The sequence below is a fragment of the Cotesia glomerata genome, linkage group LG2 (assembly GCF_020080835.1).
Source record: "Cotesia glomerata isolate CgM1 linkage group LG2, MPM_Cglom_v2.3, whole genome shotgun sequence".
NCBI classification, from domain to species: domain Eukaryota; kingdom Metazoa; phylum Arthropoda; class Insecta; order Hymenoptera; family Braconidae; genus Cotesia; species Cotesia glomerata.
In genome coordinates, this window is record NC_058159.1 from 6,574,263 (window position 1) to 6,595,855 (window position 21,593).

Below are 21,593 nucleotides of genomic sequence, written 5' to 3' on the forward strand. Positions count from 1 at the left end.
CCAATAAATTGAAGGAAAAATAAAATCCAAGTAGTAAAAAGGCTTAAAAGTCAGACACTAAGAACTGACCGCGATAACAGCCGCGGTAGCGATATGCACTTGAACACGGTTATCAACAAACACGTGAGTGAGACGGGAATAAAAATAAAGGGGTGGGGCTGAGCAGACCGAGAACAGAGGCGAGTGACAGTACAGCAGGGCGAGGTCGTGGTGCCAGAAAAAGGTGGATTCTTTCGCCCTAGAGAAAAAGCAACAAAAAGATAAAATGAAACTAAATAAATAAAAAAAGATTAAAAATAAAACTCGTATTGACATCGAGGGACAGGAAGATCTACGATGTATGAGCTGGAATACTCAGCTGGTATTAGTTCCCGAGCTCAGAGGTTCAAGCTTGAAGCTTCGGGGGGATCAAAGCACTCCTGTTTCACTTCTCTATTTTTCAACCATACCACTCGGCTCCGATTACTAGGGTAGGGCGAAGTAGGTGCACTCGGGTTGTACGCGTGGGTGAAACGAGCTCCCTAAACGCTATATCGATCTCTACTCAGCTCCGATGCGTTCACCTGTCGCCCTTCTCGTCATGGATATCGCATGACCCTCATCAACTTATCCGCTACTTTGTTTATTTGCCTGATCAGAGTCCTGCCAAAAAGTTCCTTAAATTTTTTTCAGTAATATTATTTTCTTCAATAATAACAATTAATATTTTTTTTTAATAAATTACCGGCATAAATTACTGATCATTTTATTTAACAAGAGTTCATTGACTTGAATTTATTTTTTTTTTATTTCTTCTTTTATAATTAAAACAATTTTATAAAATTCAAAATATTAGATAATTTTTTTATTCAAAAATTAAGCTATAAAATTGGAAAAATTTTCATGTTTATTTTTAACTAAAAAAAATTACTTGGTTGCGGTAAAATAAAATTAATTGTGCAAAAAAAAGATAAATTTTTCTTTCGTTTTTTTTTTATTTTGAACTAAAATAAAATTAATCATAATTTTTGATACCAAAAAAAAAATAATGATTGTAATTAAGAGTATTATTGTAAAACATATGTGTTAAAATGGATGCCAACGACTCCCGAAATTGCATCTATCGTAGGTGCACCGCATTCACTGGAGCGACGACGCCCAAGAACAGAGGGAGGCAGTGACGGAGGAGAGGGCACTAAAGACCACTGACGTAAAAATAGTTAGAAAAAAAAAAATAAAAATAAAAAGCACATTTGAGCCATTTTGTCAAAACTGCCGACTCTGACCGACAAAATTTATACGGAGTGGATTTCCGAGCTTTTTCCGGCGACAAAAACCAGGAGATGAAGAAAACTCCGAAATGGTTGATGTTAAAAAATAAAATGTGAATTTACACTTACGGTCGACGACATCCGCGAGACCTCACCCGTAACATACCGTGATACTGATGTAGATTGTACAATAACACAGAGAAAGCGCAATAGTGAGGTAGGGAGAGAAGAAAGTGAACGAGGCAACGGGGGTAAGGACAAGGGTGGAGCGTCAGAAACGCATCGTCACATGACACAAATCCACAGTAAAATTCAAATTTACGAAACACAATTTTATAAGACAATCACTTATGATTAAATCTATTTATTTAAAAAATAACTATTGGAGTTAAGCACTCACCGTCAGCTTCACTTTTGCTCTTCACCCGTTTACTCTTTATTCGTTAGTTCACTGGCTAGCGCGCCGGTTTCGCGCGAATTTATCCAGAGCGTATCCATGGATACTGCGGGAGAGAAGATCAGGGCAGTCCTGGATCTTAACAGCGCCCCTATCCAACAAATGTCAATATCCCTTTTTCTGCGATGCGCCCGTGCGCCGTATCTTCTCCGGAGATTTTATTTTATTTGAATCTGCTGTATTTATTATTTAAAAACTCTAAATTCCACTTTTTTCCACACATTAATTACAACTACCTCTACAATTTATTTTATTATTACTATCAATTTTTACAAATTATTTTATTTATCTCAACAACGAACGAGTGACAAAAGCGCACTTTTTATTAACAAACTAAAAGAAAATAAAAATAAAAGATAAAATGATAAAAATATTTATAAATTTTATTCAAGTACAAAGTTATGCTTAATGCTTAACAGGTTATAATTCTCGGTTGTAACGTCGGTCCAGATGCGATGCCCGACGTACTTTTTCGGGGGTGGTTTTACCGTGAGAGCGAGGTGCTCGTACGTTTCTATACAGAGAAGAGGTGTAACCATGACGATAGACGATCGATCTGTGACTTGCGCGCTTCCTATTCCGCGTTTACTGAGAACTGAGAACCGAGAAGCTGTGTGCTCTAGGTATATGTACACACAGATGGATTTTATTGTCCAGGTGTGAGTGTGTATTATAGTAGAGTGTAGAATGTAGGGGATGAAAGAGCGAGCTGTACACATATATACTTCCCCAGACCGAGATGTTGATGTGGAAATAGAAAAGAGAGGAAGCGAGAGAAGCTGATGTCGAGAGAAGAGATGAGCGAATCTCGAGTCATCTATGTCATCTTTTTTCCCCTTCACTTCGTCATCCTTTATATTCTCTTCACTCGTTATTCTATTCTATTACATCAAGTTTATTCTTCAGTATAGCTTCAATGCTAATCAACGTTATGCAACCAACCAACCTTCTGTTGATTGTTAGTTGCTGATTACAAGACAAGATACTCTATGAAAGATCATAATTACGATTATCATTATCATTTTCATTCGGATTATAATGGAAGATAATAATGCCCAAGATTAAGAATATTCTTAGTATAGATGAAGATCTAAACTTTACTGGGTTGGATTTTTGTGACATCGACTCGTACGTTTCTTTGGTATTTATATGTACAAGTGTGGATATATATTACTTAGCCGCTGGCTTCGGCTTCAGAGGCTTTGGCTTTACCAGAGTTATCCTTTACTTACGAGATAGTTATACGTGATCTAGGCGTTGGTTACCCCTACTTACCGAGCGTTACTGAGGTCATCGCAACAACCCTGAAGGGTCTAATAAAGATCAAAATTACATTATTGATGCGTCAAAAGGTAAACGTGGTGTCGGAGCTAGAGAAGCGCTCTTGATCTATTTACAAGGGTTGCAAGAGCCTTAATTTTGTTTTATTTAAAAGAAACTAATTATAATTAATGATTTATTTTTATTAATTTAGATTCCGAGATTTTAATATTGAGTTCGATAATTGATTTATTGTTGACTTAAATTTTATTTAAAATTAATATTTAGCGGTTTAGATAGAAAGATAAAAATTTTATTTGGCTCTGAAACCTAAGCTCCCTCAAAGCCATCAATATTTAAATTACATTGGTTTACATAGGTTACAAGATTACTTAACTAATTAAAGGTTTACAATTAGATTTAATTTCAAATGTAATAAAATCCAAATAGATCATTTAATACAAACAAATAACTTAATTTAAAGTCATAATAATTCTACAAGAAAAAATATTTAAATAGAATCAAAAATAAAGATTGCAATTGTTAATTGTCATGTTCAAAAAAGTGATTGAAGCAAGCATTTTTAAATTCAACCAAATTATCTACAGCCACAGTCTCAGCTGGCAGTGCATTCCAGATACGTAATTAAATTTAGTTAAATTTAATGGTTTAATTAAATTTGGATTTTTTATATGAAGATTTTTTGTTGCAAAAAATATTTTTTAGGAGAGTCGTAAAGATTTTTTCTTCGCGCGAAGATATTTTTAAACTTTGTTCTGAAATATAAAGAATTTTTTTTTTTAATGATTTGTTAAAATATTTTTATTAATAGAATTTTTTTTTATAAAAAAAGATATTTATATAGTCTTTTATAAAAATATTTAATTATTATAACTATAATTTTTATTGCAAGTGTTTCTTACTAACGGATAAATTGTTAAGTTCTGAATTTATCGACAATCGGAAAATTGTCATCAGTTGCAAAAATAATAAAAAGATCGGAGTAAAATTAATATAAGTAGAATATTAAAAATTTTTTCTCTAAAATTTCAATATAAATTATTAAATTTATAATTGCAATAAAATAATTTTAATAACTTACCGTCAAGTTTAGAAATGGCAGCTCTTCAAAATTATCAAAATAGTGAAAATCACGTTTTCGGTGACTATTGATGTATAACTTTTGATTGAAAAGAAATGGCTAATTTTTAATAAATTTATGTGAAAGCTCATGAAATTACCTTCAATTTGACGGATATAATATTGAAATTTTGACCTTTTTTAGTTATTTTATCAAAGCTAAGAGTTCTATTGAACCATTTTCAGGCAATGTGTAGTACAACCGACTTATGAATGTTATTCTATCGAGAATTCTCAACAGATCTTAATGAAATTTAGTATATAGATTCCTTGAACAATAAGCTTGCATAAGCCTTAGAATGAGCGAAATTCTTCGATTAGTTCAGAAATAGTAGCTCTTCTAAATGATCAAAATAGTAAAAATGATGTTTTTGGTGACTTCATTTAAGTATAACTTTTGATAGAAAAAAGATAGATAGATATATTTATTTGTCCTTAGAGCCGAAGCTCCCTCAAGGCCATCAATAAGCAATACATTTTATATATATATATATATATATATATATATATATATATATATATAGATGTATAAGTATACAGTATAAAAATACAATTACAATAGTACTGTAAGTTTGATAATATAACAACAGCAAGGTTTTAAAGTTACCTAAATACAATAAAGTTACTTAATAAATTTACAGTAGTTAGTTAGTAAATTTATAAACACTTTGAGACACTTTGAAACAGAAATTATAATTAATTAAACAAATATAATAATGATTTTAATTGTCATTAGCCAGAAAAAATGAAAAAGATGCATTTTGAAATTCAGGAAGATTATCTACAGTTGTCAGCCCAGGTGGCAACGAGTTCCAGATACGTATACCATTGATTATAAAAGATTGTTCATACATATTACTATTTGCTCTTGGCAAACGCAAGTAATCTTGTCTAATGTTACCTCTACGCATTGATACATTAAAATATTGAAGTCCTGGGCCAAACAACTGCCGATAATTTAGCCTTATTTCTTTAAAAAACAAACATGCTATGAAATAATCTCTTCTCTTACTTAATTTTAGTCACCCTAATTTATTATAATAAGGGGTTACATGTTCATAACTGATTGATAGCTGATTTTTGATAAATTTATGTGAAAGCTCACAAAATTACTTTTAATTTGACGTATATAACGTGAACTTTTTGACAATTATTAGTTATTTTGTCGAAGTTAAGAGTTCAATTGAATCATTTTCAGGCAATGTAATAATTATTAATAATTAATTAATCAAATAATTATTAATTTGTAAAAATTGCAATGAAAATTAATCTAGCATATATTTAGTAATTTTTAGAATTTTATAACAAATAAATTATGGCAAAAAAAAATTGACTTGTAGAAATTTTATAAATTTAAAGATGGAATTTTTTTTAAATAATTTTTTGGAACAAATTTTATTGTTAAATAAAATTAAAAAATTGTAAAGTGACAGCTAACTTTAATGTCATAAAATTGCATTTAAAATTTTGCGCGCAGCGCATGCGCATTTGTAAAATTAAATTAACCAATAAAACCTTCCCATATTTCATTAAAACTTACCTTGAAGTTGATTAAAAACTAACCAAGTTATTATTATTATTTATATAATTTGGAATAAACGCGTATTAAAATAACTAATAAATAATAAAAATAAAATAAAAGAATTTTTAAATAAATATTTAATTAAATGAAAATAAAAATTGAATAAAGTGCAGTGACATTTACTTACACTATTTACCGTCAGGTGATGCATCAATCGAGATGATAATAAATATACATAATATATATAAATTATGTTCATAAATGGTGTATATAAGATATCCGCGCAATGTGCATTCGGTCACTTTGCCAGAGTATCTAGTGAGGTGTATATCGGGCGCTAAATTAAAAAAAGCACGTGTTAGTATTAAATAAAATAGTTATTTACACCATCTTCCTGCCTGTGAAAAAAAAATCAATACGCCTTGTATTTTATAAATAAACAAACAGTAAGAACAACAAAAATTAACGTTTAAAAATTTAATTGTCAATTTAAAAAAAACGAGAATCAGTATCAATAAATAACAAACGATGGATATTCCGGCTGCTAAAATTGAAGACATGGAGCTTTCTGACGACGGTTTGTCTGCAAACAAATTATTCACAGCTGGTGAGGGACTCACGTACAATGATTTTATTATTCTGCCCGGGTACATCGACTTCGTCGCTGATCAAGTCGAACTGGTGTCTCCGTTGACGAAAAAGATTGGCTTGAAGGTTCCGCTGGTCTCATCACCGATGGACACCGTCACCGAGTCGGACATGGCTATCGCGATGGCACTCTCTGGAGGCATTGGTATTATACATCATAATTGCACTCCTGAGTACCAGGCTGCTGAAGTTCACAAGGTAAAATATTTATTATTATTATAATTTATTTTAATTTACAATTGTATAAATTTTTATTTTAAAAATAACAGACACATGTCAATTTTTTGAGAGATAAAATATGTAAAAAAAAAAATTAGCACATGTAGAAAATTTAAACAGTACACGTGTAATTTTTTTTTTTTTTTTAATTATTTAATATTAAAAATTATAATACTGGAATTGAGAAACATCTGATAATTTAAAAAAAAATTTTTAACAAATAAATAATAGCAAAAAAAATTATGAAAATTAATTTAGCAGATATTTAATAATTTTTAAAATTTTATAACAAATAAATTATGGCAAAAAAAATTATAAAAAAAAAATTTACATGTAGAAATTTTAAGAAATTAAAAATGCAATTTTTGAAAAATAATTTTTTGGAACTAATTTTTTTAATAAATAAAATTAAAAAATTGTTAAGTGACTGCTAACTTTAATGTTATAAAAAATTATAACACTAAAGTTAGCTGACGTTTTTAAATTTTTTTTAAATATTAAATTAGAACTAAAATATATTTTTTAAAAATTGCACTTAGAGTTTTTTGAGTTTTTTACAATTGAAATTTTTTTTTTATTATTTTACAATAATATTTTTAATAAAAAAAAATTCTAAAAATTTTTAAATGTCGGCTAACTTAATTTTCATTAAAAAATTTCATCTTTAGAAGCTCTAAAAAATTATAAATGAAATTTTTTAAAAATAATTTTCTAGACCTATAGTTTCTTAATAAAAAAATTTTTTTAAGTGTCTGTTAATTTGAATATCATTAAAAATTATCAGATGTCTACTTCAGTGTCATTAAAAATTTTCCAACAATTGATTTAAATAAAAATAAGTAATTAAAAATTTTTTTTTTTAGGTAAAAAAATACAAACATGGTTTCATCAGAGATCCAGTAGTTCTTTCGCCAACTGACACAGTGCGAGACGTGTTGAATGTAAAAGCGGAGCACGGATTTTGCGGGATACCAATAACAGAAAACGGTAAAATAGGAGGCAAGCTGGTAGGAATCGTGACATCAAGGGACATCGATTTCTTGGAGGACTCATCTAGCCCTGAGAAAACAAAGCTAGAGTCTGTGATGACCAAATCGCAAGACTTAATCACCGCCAAGTTGGGAGTGACATTGCCGGAGGCTAATTACATTCTAGAGAAGTCTAAAAAGGGTAAACTACCTATAGTGAATGACAAAGGCGAGCTGGTGTCGCTGATGGCTCGGACGGACTTGAAGAAGAACAGAAGCTACCCAATAGCCAGCAAGGACGAGAACAAACAGCTGTTGGTCGGCGCAGCCATCGGAACGCGAGAGACTGACAAAGAGCGTCTCAAATTACTAGCATCCGTAGGAGTCGACGTGATAGTCCTGGACTCTTCTCAAGGAAACTCGATCTACCAAATCGAGATGATCAAGTTCATAAAAAAAGAGTACCCGAAATTGCAAGTGATTGCTGGGAATGTAGTGACGACAATGCAAGCCAAGAATTTGATCGAGGCTGGTGCTGACGGACTCCGCGTGGGCATGGGCTGCGGGTCTATCTGCATCACCCAGGAAGTCATGGCTGTAGGACGGCCTCAGGCTACTGCTGTCTACAAAGTAAGCGAGTACGCGAACAAGTTTGGAGTTCCAGTGATCGCTGACGGAGGGATCCAGTCTCTGGGACACATCATCAAGGCTCTCAGTCTTGGAGCGAGCACTGTCATGATGGGATCATTGCTAGCTGGTACTTCTGAGGCCCCCGGCGAGTATTTCTTCAGCGACGGCGTTCGTTTGAAGAAGTACCGTGGCATGGGATCTCTGGAAGCGATGAACAAGAAAGACGCCAAGGGTTCTGCTATGGATCGATACTTTCACAACGAAATGGACAAGATGAAAGTCGCCCAGGGCGTCAGTGGGTCGATCGTTGACAAGGGAAGTGTCCTCAAGTTCTTGCCCTACTTGCAGTGCGGTATCAAACACGGCTGTCAGGACATCGGAGCCAGATCCCTTCTGGCGTTGCGGGAAATGACCTACAGTGGCAAGCTCAGATTCGAGCGGAGATCTCCTTCTGCTCAACAGGAAGGCAATGTACACAGTCTCTTCTCCTACGAGAAAAGACTCTACTAATAATTCATTTTAAAGTCCTTTATCCATCGTACCTGTCTCTGGTTCCTGTCTGGAGCTATAGAATATCACCTTTTAAATTTTTTCTTCTGAAAATTCTTTTATTTTCATGCGGGTAACACATACAATTTATTATACCATTTATTTTTTTAAATGAAGATTAATTTAGCAGATATTTGATTATTTTTTTTACATATAAATTGTGGCAGAAAAAAAAAATTGACATTAAAAAATTTTTTAAATGATCAAGTAACTGCTAACTTTTATTTCATACTTTTTAATCGATACGACAACCAGTCTTGTAAGGCCTTATCAATTTTAGTATTGCTTCCACCCTATATCTATTGACCACTAAACCCATTTTGTGATAAATTTTCAATATACTTTTGTCTTTGTAATTAATTGTAAATTTTTATCTAAAATAATGACGATTATTAAAAACTGATCAATATTATAAGAAAGTATGACTTATGCCAAATTACAATGTGAGGGATCATACAATCACTAAATTAAAAATAGACTTAAATAATTGTACACGTATTTTTATAGACGAAATTTAGTTGGCCATAATATTTTTAAACAATTATTAGTTGGTAATATTTACATAAACCTTTTTTATTATTTTATTATTATAGTGATTTTTTTTTCAACCCTTCGAAAATAAAATTTCTTATTTTCGATTATATGTAAAATTTACAGTTTTTAAATAATTGACTTTTAGAATTTATTTTAGACATTAAAAAACAATTGTAAGGAATTTTTTATTCCGATTTATTTTACACTTAATTAATTAAGGTTTATTGAAATAAAATTATAATGAATACCTTAAATTTTTTGTCTTTTTAAATCCTATGTTATATATGTATATTTTTTTTTTTTAGGAATTGAATTTTATTAGTAAAAATTTTTAATTATTGGAATTATTTAAATTTCTGATTAATTCATTTTTAAAATTGTTAATATTTAAAAAAAAATAATTTAATATACAGCAATATTTCCAGTTGATTAGAATGTAAAAAAGTTAATCAAATACAAATAAAATTCTATTTTATCTTGATTCACTTGATAAAGATCATGTTACTCGTACATTAGTTACAACAACAATAAATTAATGCTGCGCTGTATTAATTATGGAGATGTTATAGTTAATGCGAGACGAATCTTCAAGGTAAAGATTAAATAACATCTCGAGTTGCTATTAAAAATATATATCGTCTACACTTGTGAGAACAATAGTCATCATAAGTATGTACTAAGAATTTACCAATCAAAACAAATTGTGTATACTTAGAAAATTGTAAATATTGCTCTATATATTTTATTACTTTCATTCAATTATAGTAATTGATTTAAATATAGAATGATATTATAAGATATTATTTCTAAAATTATACATTGAAGCTCTATAAATACCGGATCGATTTAAGCTTTGAATTATTTTTTCAATTGCTAAATTTATTGACTTAGAGGAAAGTAGTACGTAATAATTCATAGAACTAACTGAAAGTAAATTTACGCTAAGATAAGTTACTTATTTTGATACTTACTTAAGAGCTTCCAAATATTTATTTTAGCGCTTTATTTATAAAAAAATAACAAGTCTTAATTGGGTTCATTAGCCGCATATTTTTTATTCGCTGTATTAATAGACTCGCCAAATTAATCTAAAATTTTTACATATTTTTTTTTGTAAATTATTAAAAATTAATTAACTATTTTTTTTGTCAGATTAAGAGATTTTATTCTAAGAGAAATTGAAAATTTAATTAAGGTAAAAGCCCCAATAGATGATCATATACTGGTACGTGATCATCTATTGGGGCTTTTACCTTACCAACTGCAATTAAATAATTCTAATATCTTTTCAATTTAGATTAAAAGTAGACAATAATTATTGATTTGAATTATACTTATTTAATTTAATTAGATAATCTATACTTACTGTTTTAGTCATTACGTCTAATTAATTTTACAAAATTATTATTAATAAAAATAAATTATAAAGATAAATAATTAGTATTTAAAGGACTTAAAATTATTTAAAATAATTTAAAGAATGAAAAAATAATTTATTATTATTAAGAAGGGTTTACATTTTTCCTCTCTCTCGTCCTCTATTGGACAAACGAAAGTATCTCTGTCATACTTGTACAACAAATGGAATCTTAAAACGCATTTTATGCATAAATAAATGAAAACTTTCCAAAAAAGCGCTTCGTTCTTCGATAGATAATTTAATTATCTATCGAAGAGCGAAGCGTTTTTTTTCGAAATTTTATCACATACATGAGAAAAAAACACGTTTGAAAATCAACTATAAACCGCTCTTAAAATTACATATTTTTAGTAATAATTATTTAAATTGTTATTTTAACACTTGGAAAACTTTTTTTTACACTAAATAATAATAACAATAATATGGCACTATTATTTGGTAAATTATTAAATAATACATTAAGAAGTACGGAATATTGAGCAAAAATTTTGTAAGCTCGAGATATTTAAATAAAATTAAATGATATCAGTCAATCGAAATAATTTTTGGCTCTTAAAATATTATTTTACTTAAAAAATACAATAATGAGAGTTAACAATAGCCAAAATTACCCGATCAGCTGTATTGTTTAATTTTAACTATATATTAAATAATGACAAAAAAATAAGCTGAACAAAAAACACACTTAAAAACTAAAAAAAAAAAGATATTTAAACTGATGAAAGTTATTTTCCAGCTTGTTTGGGAAGCTGACTCTGAGACTTAGCTGATTTTTCAGCTCTAGCGGGAACATTTTTCTTCGCAGGTTCAGCTTTTTTTTTACTTTGAGCCGGCTTTTTCTTTTCAGGGGCGATTCCCATGATTTCTTCAAACATACGCTTTGACATGTGGCTTCTAGGTCTTGATGGTCCTTTTGGGATGTCATCGACGTGCATCCACATCTTCTTTTCAGGAGCTGCTTGGCGAGTTCGGAACTTTCGTTCGACAGCTCTGCGAATTAAGTTTCCCTTCGGAAGAAACGGGTAATCAGGATGAAGAGCTGCGAATTCTCTAGACGCTGCGGAAGCATTTTTCTTATTTTTTTTGTACAACTTCACCATCTCTTCGTAATCTTCATCTGAGTAGTAATGCGACATTATGCGAAGATTCTTTGTCACTTTTATTTTTTAACACTAAATTAAATTTATCAATTTTTTATTGAAATTGTTTCTGTAAATAAATTTATATATTGTATTTAATTATTTATTTTAATTCATTGAATAATTTTAATTAATAAAGAGAATAAAAAAACTTACGTGGTTAGTGCGTGTATAGACTATAGACGGTAAGAACTTGTCTGTTCCTGTCAACAATTTGATCTGCGCCTCACTTCTAAACAAAGGATGTGGTGTTTGAACTTCAACTGTTTTTTTTAGTTCGTAAATCTACCGTTTATTGAAATGGCACTGAAGTTAACAGACGTTAGAAATTTTTTTGTAATTTCATAGCAATTAAATTATTGTGAAAAAAAAAAAATTAATAAAAAAATTCCAAGTGTGAAAATTAAAAAAAAAATTATTAGTGGAAATTTTTGGAAGTATTTTTTTATTATAATTGATTTGTTGTAAAAACTAAAAAAATTGACAGTTGTCAGCTAACTTCAGTATCATTCACTTAGAATGTTTGTGCTCAAAGTTGAAAAAAAAGTTTTTTAAAAATAAACATATTTTTTCATGAAAATGAAGTTAGCTGACATTTCTAAATTTTTAGAAATTTTTTATTGAAAAAATTTCAATTAAACAATTAAAAAATTTCACATGTAATAAACTTGAAAAACTATAAGTGCAATTTTTTAGAAATATCTTTTTAATTTTAATTTAATTAATAAAAAAAATCAAAAATTTTTAAACGTCTGCTAACTTCAGTGTCATATTTTTTCATGTTAATATTTATAATACTAAAGTTAGCCGACGTTTTTAATTTTTTGATTTTTTTTTAATAATTAAATTAGAACAAAAAAATATTTTTAAAAAATTGCACTTACAGTTTTTAAAGTTTTTTACAAATGAATTTTTTTTTAATTTTTTTTTGTAATCATTTTTTTAATGAAAAAAAATCTCAAAAACTTTTAAGTGTCGGCTAACTTAATTTTCATTAATATTTTTGTAAAATATAAATTATATCAAATTATTTTCTTTTCTCATCAATAAATAGTTATGGTAATAAAATTAGCATATTTATTACAGAAAAAAATTATTTATTGGGACCATGCTGAAATGACGTCACGATGACCCTTGACATTCCCAGGTTGTATGTAACCCGCATGGATGTATGGTTTTTATGACTTAGTTTTGGGTACTCGAGTAATCCCTTTTTTTCAGCGAACGTTTTGAAAAATAAGTTACTTAAAGGATTATATAAATGACAATAAAAAAAGTAATAAATAAAGATCTCTGAGTTTTTCTCAGTATTGTATAGAGTATTCTAAAACGTTCGGCATCTTATTCTAAGTGACCATTACAATTAATGTGGGTTTATTTTAACAAAGAAATTTTTTTTCTCAGCATGTCTAAACTAACTGAACAGTACTAAAAGTTTTTGTAGGTTTTTCCTTAGGAATTTTCAGTGACTATAAATTCGTCTATACCCTAAAATTTATGATAGAAAAATTCTTATAATTAACAATAGAACTTAGCATAAAAAAGTTTAAAACATTTTAAAGATTCTTATTTTTTTCTTACCGATAAGTACTATTACAAATAAAAATACATATATTTTAAATCTTACTGGGTTTTTCCCGCTATTATTATTACAGCCATCTGCTTATAAGCTTATATATGTATTTAATTTTATATTAGTGTATGTACAGGGAACGTTGCGATCAATCCTTTCGGATTCACAACATTAGTAATTTTGTTAACCTCAAAATCTAGAAATAAATAAAATCAGCAGTCAGAAAATAATTAATTTTAATTGTCAATATAAAATACAAAGAATATTAATTTATTACCAGGTCTTAATAATTATTGTAAGTATTATTCATCTTTATTTTTACTTTTATGTATTTGTTTAATTTTTTTATAAATTTATTTTTCAGATTTTTAACTCTAAAGAATCTAGCTGCTATACTAATTAATTAATTATTAATAAATAAATAAATATGGCGAGCAAGGAATCATGTGAAATGACTCAAGAAGTAGCTAAAGTATTATTTAAAAAAGGAGGTACATTAGTTGTAATGGACATGCTCCCAGGAACAGACTTTGGAATAGATTTAAAATCTTGGACTACAGGGAGTAATTTTAAAGGTATAAAAATGATACCTCCTGGATTACATTTTATACATTACAGGTAAATTAATAAAATAATTGGTACTGTGTCTATCAACTCAACTAACAATACTTGAATATTTAATTAATTAGTGTATCTAATTAATATTTTTTAGTGCTAAAGATGAATTTAATGAATCAGCCCCCAGAGTTGGATTTTTTCATATTTTTAAAGAGCAAGACTTCATAGTAAAGCGGTGGGATAATAAAGAAACCGACATGAGTTCTCAACGTAATTATCAATTACATTAAAATATTTTTATACCTTATTTTTAAAAATATTATTTAATTATTACTGATTTTCAGCGATTGAAGAAGAAGTAATAGAAAGAATAAAAAACAATCACAAAGAACTGGATAAATTTTTGGGTCCTTATCCTTACGATGTACTTAATCAGTGGAAAGAATTAACTAGTAAAATCAGCGATAATATTTTAGAAAGATGTCAGCCTCTAACTGGGTAAGAAAAAAAAATTCTATCAATTAAATTACTGATAATTAAACTAATTAATTTTTCTTCTTATTTAGTTACGTCCGATCCGCATTAGAGTTAGAAAATTATGACAATGAAATGCGCTTGAAAGAAAGTAATAAAACTCAACTGCGACGAAGAGAAAGCGGACTTTCAGTAGAAGCTAAAGAAGAATTGCTTTTACCAAATTTAAAACCAAAAAAAGGTACAGAGCTTAGATTTACAGAGGTGCCAGAAAGAAATTATCCCGATGATGCAACACCAGCTGAGATAACCGAGTACTCTTTGGATTCATCATATGCTCTTAGTTCGACTATACAAAAAATGAAAGAGTGAGTCTTTTAATTTAATAATCTATATCTATACTAATAAATGGAGACCCGGTTTTTTTGTCCGGTTATACCGCGAAAACTACTAAACCGATCGGAATAATACTAGGGTAAGTGTCGGTATTACTGCAGTTTTTTTCGTAAGTCTCACTTCGAAAGCATTTTTATAAAATTTTCTCAAGATAATAATAACTTTTTTTTTTTAAACAAAAGTTTGACTTATTATTAACCCAAAATTAAATCAACAATGAGAGAAACAAATATTTTCGTTAAATAATAAGCATTTAAAAAGAAGTCTAAATGCATGTATTACTGCAGGTCTTAAAGTAGCTTGCTCCTATTACTGCATGTCCATTACTGCAACTGATCCAGTTACTGCGTACCTATTACTGCAGAACGGCTATATTTTAGGATTTACTTAAAAATGAACAAAAACTTATCAAAAAGAAAATTTATTAGTTTAATGTAATAACAAAAATTCTTCATAATCTAAATAATAAGTAACACAGCCTTAACGTATTATTAATTGACCAGAATTCGTAAATTTTAATTGATGTAATCTTACAATCTACTGATTATTGCTTTCCTGGACTTGCCTCGACTTCTTATTTTTTTGTTTATTAACTTTTGATTTTTTATTAATTTTATCCATAGTTTATTTTTCACTTCAAGACAACTTGATTCACGCACTTATTTAGAGGTCAGAATAGCCGTGTTTACGTCCGCAGTAATAGGTACAGACATATACAAATAGAGGCGCTTCTATTACTGCAGTCGACTGAGAAAATTGCAGTAATACACGCACATGCAGTTTTTCGGTACCAGTTACTGCATGCTTAATTAAATAAATTTTACTGATCAAAATGTAATTTTTATTAATTATTTGATTCTAAAAAAGGGTTATCTAACTTCTAAATGTAAAAAATATATTAATTAGGCCATTTATATAAAAAAAAAGACTTTTTACGACCACCTCTTTTTACACTGAAACTCTTAAAAAAGATAAAATTATTCACTTCTGTAACTACTTAATTTTTATTAATTAATAACAAATTGAATAATTGTCTTACTTATAAAACCACTATGCAGTTATTTTCCGAAAGGTTTAAATTAACAGAAATAATTTTTTTTTAATCAAAAAAGTCATAACCCATTTATTGATAATTAAAACAAGAAAATCTGCAGTAATACCTACACCTGCAGTAATACCCACACTTACCCTATTAAAAAGAAAAAAAAATACTCTGTAAGAAATGACTTAATTATAATTTTTTTTTTTTTTAATCAATTACACAATTTATTTTTTCTTAAAAAATGAATGAGCGTTATGAGGCGTGCACTTTTGGATTTTCCAAACTTTTTTTATTTATTTTTGTAAGAAAGACACGGGAATGTTATAATGATTGCACATTGAAAGTTACAATGAATATTAGCTAGAATAATTACATGGATAAAAGGTGCATGCCAATTCGACAGAATTTGGAATCTATGCAAGTCAAAACAATATTCTAATTAAATTTCAAGTCTAGATCTAAAAATGTAATTCTATAAAGCGCCCAACGGAGCGGGCAAGTAACAGCTAGTTAATATTATAAAGAAGAAAAATTTGATTGTTTGTTTGTTTGCATTGAATAGGCTCCGAAACTATTGAACCGATTTGAAAAATTTTTTCACTGTTGGGAAGCTACGCTATCCCCGGGTGACATAGGCTATCTTATATTATGATTGATTTTGAAATTTTTGTTAAATACCCGTGCGAAGCCGGGCGGACTGCTAGTTTAATATAAAAAAAAAATAGATGTTTAATTAATTTGTTTTATTTACAGCCAATCCGAGATAATTGGGGAGTTACAATTAGCATTCGTCTGCTTCCTGATCGGCCAAAGCTTCGAAGCGTTTGAGCATTGGAAAAAACTTATTGCTCTAATTTGCGGGGCCGAAAAAGCGATCTCTTCACGCCGAAGTATTTACGTCGACTTTTTACACACAATTGAAATTCAATTATCTCATGCGCCTGAAGATATACTTTGCGATATTGTCGCGGATAATAATTTTGTTTATTATCATTTAAGAAAATTATTTGCAACGATTGAGATAAATCCAGAAATTGAAGGACGCTTAAAATCTGAAGCTGCGAGGCTCCAAGTGCGACTTACTAATCAATTTTCCTGGGATTTTTCTAATTTACAACAAGAAGAATTCGATGAAGCACCTGTTGTTGTTGCTATTAATTAATTTATAAAAAATAATATTTTTGTACATTGTAAATAAATTTTAAAATAAAAAAATGACAATAGTCACAAAATAAATTAAATTTTTTTTATTAAAAAAATAATCGATTTTTTTTTTTATTATTAATTTTTTATAAAATTTGACAGGTAGTTAAAAATATTGTGCGCATGCGCAGTAGCGTGAGCGATAGTGGGAGGCAATTGTAGTTTATTACAACTCAAATCAAGAAATTTTATCGGTTTACTATAGTCTAAGAAAGCATTTTAATTATTTAGTCTAAGTGCTGTGTGCTGATATACTATTGTATAAATTATCTTAATTGGTTTTGTGTATATATACCGTGTATACAATAGTGTTTATTTATTTATATCTATTAATAATAATAAAATTCATGAAAAATGAATATGTCAATAGATAAAAAAAAGTATTCCTCGACTTTGCCAACAAATTGGCCGACTCGGGACGAAATTCCACGAAAAAATTCAAATCCACTACCTCCATCATCAGGCAAAGTTGATGTTTACTATTATAGGTTATTTTTTTTATACTGTTGACAGTAATTGAAATAATACAGTTATTGTTACTTTTTATTTTGTAGAAAATTAATGTTTTGTTTATTTTTTTCAGTCGAGGAGTAAGGAACGATGCATCACTAGTACCTCCAATAAGACAAACAGCATCTATTTTCAAGCAACCAGTTACGATTTATAAAACACAAGACAGAAAAGTCAGCAAAGATGTCAAGCATGGTGCTCAGGATAAACCAAAACAAGTTTGTATTGTTTAGTTACATTAATAAAAAAAAATATTGAAATGTCAAATAGAAAATAATTCAATTTTTTTTTTTTTTTTTCTTTTAAGGAAGGAACTGATAAAACTGACAGCAAGTATTGTTCTCAAGACAAGCCTAAACAGGTAAAATAATAAATTTCTTTAATTTATTTATATTATACAATTTATTACATTAAAATTAGCATTTGACAATTTTTTAATTTTATTTAACAAAAAAATTTGTTCCAAAAAATTATTCTCAAAAAATTGAATTTTTTATTTTTTAAAACTTCTAAGGTAAAAGCCCCAATAGATGATCACGTACCAGTATATGATCACTCCATGTATTTGTATATCTATATTCACAAATATAGGTATACAAATACACGGAGTGATCATATACTGGTACATGATCATCTATTAGGGCTTTTACCTTACATGTCAATTTTTTTTTCTAATTTTTTTTTAACATCCTTTATTTGTGATAAAATTCTTAAATATATTCTAAATTAATTTTATATAATATATTATTTTACGCTATATCAATTATAATTAAAAATTAATAACTATTTTCAGTTATTCTGGGAAAAACGATTGGAAGGCTTAAGAGCATGTGATCCAGATGGTTATGAATTCAACGGAATGGATTTACCTAAAACCCTAAAACCCGTTGGACCTTACATAACCGAAGAAACTCTTCTTCAAAGTGTAGCAACAGCTCTTCACATGTCTTCCCAACCAGTCACCGGACAAACCGGCTCCAAAACTTCATTAGAAAAAAATCCAGGAGTATTTTTAAATCCTGACCAACCTCTCGTGCAGGTTAAAAACTTAAAATTTTCATAAAAATATTTACCTATTAATTTTTTTTCATTCTATATAGTTTATCATTTGTGTTTGGTGTTTCTAAAGTTCATACTTATTTTTTTTAATAAACTAACTTATATTTTCATTGTAAGTTTTGATTTAACATTTACACAATTTATTTTTTTTTTTTTATTATATCATAAGTAATTTCAATTTAATTAAGCTTTTTACTTTAAATAATTACGTGTTAATTATCATCATTATTATTTAATTACAGGCAGTAACGATAGCTGACGAAGATATTAAAAAGCAAGAAGACCGAGTTGCTATTGCCAGGAAGAAACTTCAAGAAGCATTACGTTCTTAATTTTTTATTACTAATTAATCAATTGTCCATATTATTAAAATTAAAATTCACAAATAAGTTTTTTTATTTAAGTTCGACTTTTATACTTGACAGCTCAATCACATAAATCATTGATATCAATTATATATTTAAGTTATCGATAAAAATAAAATTTTTTTAATGGTACATTTTTTATAAAATTAATTTATTTAAAGAATATTTAATTTTTTATACTTAGTGAAAAAAATTATGAAATTGTTATTGTGTAAAAAAAAAAATGAAAATCAAAGAAGCAAATGTTTGATAATTTTTAGATTTTTTTAAAGAAATAAATTACTGCTAAAAAAATTGTCATATAGAAATTTTAAAAAATTAAAAATGCATTTTTTTAGTGTCATTCAAGATAATAATGTTTTTTAATACGTACATAGTCCTAAGAGGGAGCTTTGATATGTAAGTTCTTATAGTTTATTAAATGAACGGCAGAGGAGCTTGCCGCTCAAGCCTCTTCTAAATTTTCAATAACAAAAAAAAAATTTTTCTAGGTTATTTATCATGCGTTTATTATTATTTTGTCGGTGTTGACAGATTAATTAAATCCATAAATAATAATCTTACGCGCATAAAAATACGATAATTGTAATTATAAATGTCTAACTATTATTCCGGTTTTATTTTATGAGAATGAGTTCAACTGAGACGTTTCAGTTGGATGTATGGAAAGGTGACTGGGGATTGCCATCAGTTGGCATTCGTTGTTTGCAAATCTTGGTAAGAATAATTTAAAATTATTATAAAAAAAAAACTAATTTTCAATTACTAATCTATAAATATTATTTTCAGGCCTATGCAAAATTTAGCAACGCTCCAATAAAAGTAAATCCGACATGTAATCCCTTCCGAACACCACATGGACATTTTCCAGTTCTACGAAATGGTTCTAATGCAATAGACTCTGTTCCACAGATAATTAATTTTTTAAAAGAGAAAAATTACTCTCCAGATAATTCATTGAGCTCCAAAGAACGAGCTGATATTGTGTCATATGAATATTTGTTGAAAGAAAAGCTTTACCCAGCTCTTCAATATGTTTGGTAATTTTTATTTATTTATTATTTATGATTCTTTAAAAAATGATTCTATAAAAAAATCAAAAATTTTTAAATGTATGATAATTTTATGACATAAAAGTTAGCAGTCATTTGAAAATTTATTTATTTTATTTTACAAAAAAAATTAGTTCCAAAAATTTAAATTTTTTATTTTTTTTTTTAATTTCCACACGTCAATATTTTTTTTATTTTTTTTTTCGTCATATACGGAAAGAACAAGATACTACTGGATATCATCCCAGATTATACTGAGTGAAAAAAAATTTCAGAAAGTAGCTAGTATAATCTGGATTACAATGAGTATAATCCAGATATCACGCAGTATAATCTGGATTTTTCTAGCTACTATCTGAAATTGTTTGTCACCACAGATATCACTGAGTATAATCTGTGATGATATCCAGTGTCATCTTGTTTTTTCCGTGTAATTTATTTGTTAAAAAAATTCTTGAAATTAAATAAATATCTGCCTCATTAATATTTCATGATAATTTTAATATCATAGTATTTTTATTTAGTTAATTAAAATTTTTTTTCTTTCAGGTGGTTAGATCAAAAAAATTTTAATGATTTAATAAGACCTTGGTACGCGAAAGCGATACCATTTCCATTTAATTTTCACTATCCATCAAAGTACGAAAAACATGCTCGAACTTTGATGGAAGCGCTGTACATAAACGAAGATATAATGACTGTAATTGAAAGCAAAGTATATTCCGATGCACAAAAATGCATAACTCTGCTGTCAACAAGACTAGGTGACTCGGAATATTTTTTTGGTCCAAACCCAACTTCGTTAGACGCATTGATATACGCATATCTCGCTCCATTATTAAAAGCACCACTGCCAAATCCAGCTTTACAAAATCACTTGAAAGCTTGCACAAATCTCAGTAAATTTATATCACGCATATCACAACGTTACTTTGAGTATGACTACCAAGAGTATGAGAAAATAAAGGCCAAGGAGAATGAAAAGAAACACAAAGTTGAAGTTGATACTGAATTTCCGAATAATAAGAGGGACAAAATATTAGCTGGAATGTTTGTGACCTTTGCTATGATTTCTTATGCTATTTTCACCGGTATAGTTGAGGTAATTATTTTTAATTATTCATTTTATTTATTAATTTCCATTATTTTAAATTAGAAAAAAAATAAATTTTTTTGTTAAAATTTTAAAAATTTTATTAGATTTTTTGAAATACAAATATTTGTGTAGCAATTGATATTATTTGTAGGTTCTTATATTTTTAGTAAGACGAAAGAAGTTTATTAAAATACCTAAAAAGAAAAAAAAACGTAAGTAATAGGAACTGATAATTTGTAAAATAAATAAAAAAGCGGATAAAAATATTTTAATTATTTATATTAATATTTTTATTGCCTTACTTCATTTCCCGGTTGACAAAAATTGTAAATATAATTAAACATTAAATAATAACCATTAAAAATTTTTTAAAGTAAATAATTAATTTAAATATTTGTTCTAGGTCACGACAAATGATGATGACTATTTTTTGGAAGCAGAAGACATAGAATATGATTAAATTGTGAAATTTTAAATAGATTGAATAAAAGTGAAAAAGAAAATTAAAAAATTAAAAAAACAAGTAAAC

General features: G+C 28.2%; 5 protein-coding genes across 7 annotated transcripts; 4 read left to right on the forward strand and 1 right to left on the reverse strand.

Annotated features, from left to right (window-relative positions):
• The first annotated feature begins 5,900 nt into the window (after positions 1-5,900).
• Positions 5,901-8,795, forward strand: LOC123258861 (inosine-5'-monophosphate dehydrogenase). Its single transcript, XM_044719115.1, has 2 exons — positions 5,901-6,475; positions 7,360-8,795. The coding sequence occupies exons 1-2, from the start codon at positions 6,158-6,160 to the stop codon at positions 8,602-8,604; spliced, it is 1,563 nt and encodes a 520-aa protein (XP_044575050.1). The 5' UTR covers positions 5,901-6,157; the 3' UTR covers positions 8,605-8,795.
• Positions 8,796-11,136: 2,341 nt separating this feature from the next.
• LOC123275532 lies at positions 11,137-12,060 on the reverse strand. The gene is made up of 2 exons (XM_044743694.1): positions 11,893-12,060; positions 11,137-11,806 (listed from the first exon to the last, which is right to left on the reverse strand). The coding sequence occupies exon 2, from the start codon at positions 11,731-11,733 to the stop codon at positions 11,323-11,325; it is 411 nt and encodes a 136-aa protein (XP_044599629.1). The 5' UTR covers positions 11,734-11,806; positions 11,893-12,060; the 3' UTR covers positions 11,137-11,322.
• A 762-nt stretch (positions 12,061-12,822) lies between these two features.
• Positions 12,823-16,969, forward strand: LOC123275527 (protein AAR2 homolog). Of its 2 annotated transcripts, none has more exons than XM_044743687.1 (6): positions 12,823-13,104; positions 13,674-13,927; positions 14,022-14,137; positions 14,212-14,365; positions 14,434-14,709; positions 16,533-16,969. In XM_044743687.1, the coding sequence occupies exons 2-6, from the start codon at positions 13,737-13,739 to the stop codon at positions 16,939-16,941; spliced, it is 1,146 nt and encodes a 381-aa protein (XP_044599622.1). In that variant the 5' UTR covers positions 12,823-13,104; positions 13,674-13,736; the 3' UTR covers positions 16,942-16,969. The 2 variants fall into 2 exon arrangements, with proteins under 2 accessions (XP_044599622.1, XP_044599623.1); XM_044743688.1 differs by lacking the exon at positions 12,823-13,104 and adding an exon at positions 13,436-13,604.
• Positions 16,970-17,218: 249 nt separating this feature from the next.
• On the forward strand, positions 17,219-19,048 carry LOC123275531 (methyl-CpG-binding domain protein 3). The gene is made up of 5 exons (XM_044743692.1): positions 17,219-17,470; positions 17,566-17,710; positions 17,800-17,853; positions 18,286-18,531; positions 18,794-19,048. The coding sequence occupies exons 1-5, from the start codon at positions 17,337-17,339 to the stop codon at positions 18,881-18,883; spliced, it is 669 nt and encodes a 222-aa protein (XP_044599627.1). The 5' UTR covers positions 17,219-17,336; the 3' UTR covers positions 18,884-19,048.
• Positions 19,049-19,339: 291 nt separating this feature from the next.
• LOC123275530 (metaxin-1) lies at positions 19,340-21,562 on the forward strand. Of its 2 annotated transcripts, none has more exons than XM_044743690.1 (4): positions 19,340-19,633; positions 19,706-19,956; positions 20,518-21,070; positions 21,468-21,562. In XM_044743690.1, the coding sequence occupies exons 1-4, from the start codon at positions 19,541-19,543 to the stop codon at positions 21,522-21,524; spliced, it is 954 nt and encodes a 317-aa protein (XP_044599625.1). In that variant the 5' UTR covers positions 19,340-19,540; the 3' UTR covers positions 21,525-21,562. The 2 variants fall into 2 exon arrangements, with proteins under 2 accessions (XP_044599625.1, XP_044599626.1); XM_044743691.1 differs by lacking the exon at positions 21,468-21,562 and adding an exon at positions 21,232-21,265 and having other exon boundaries at positions 19,341-19,633.
• Positions 21,563-21,593: the final 31 nt, after the last annotated feature.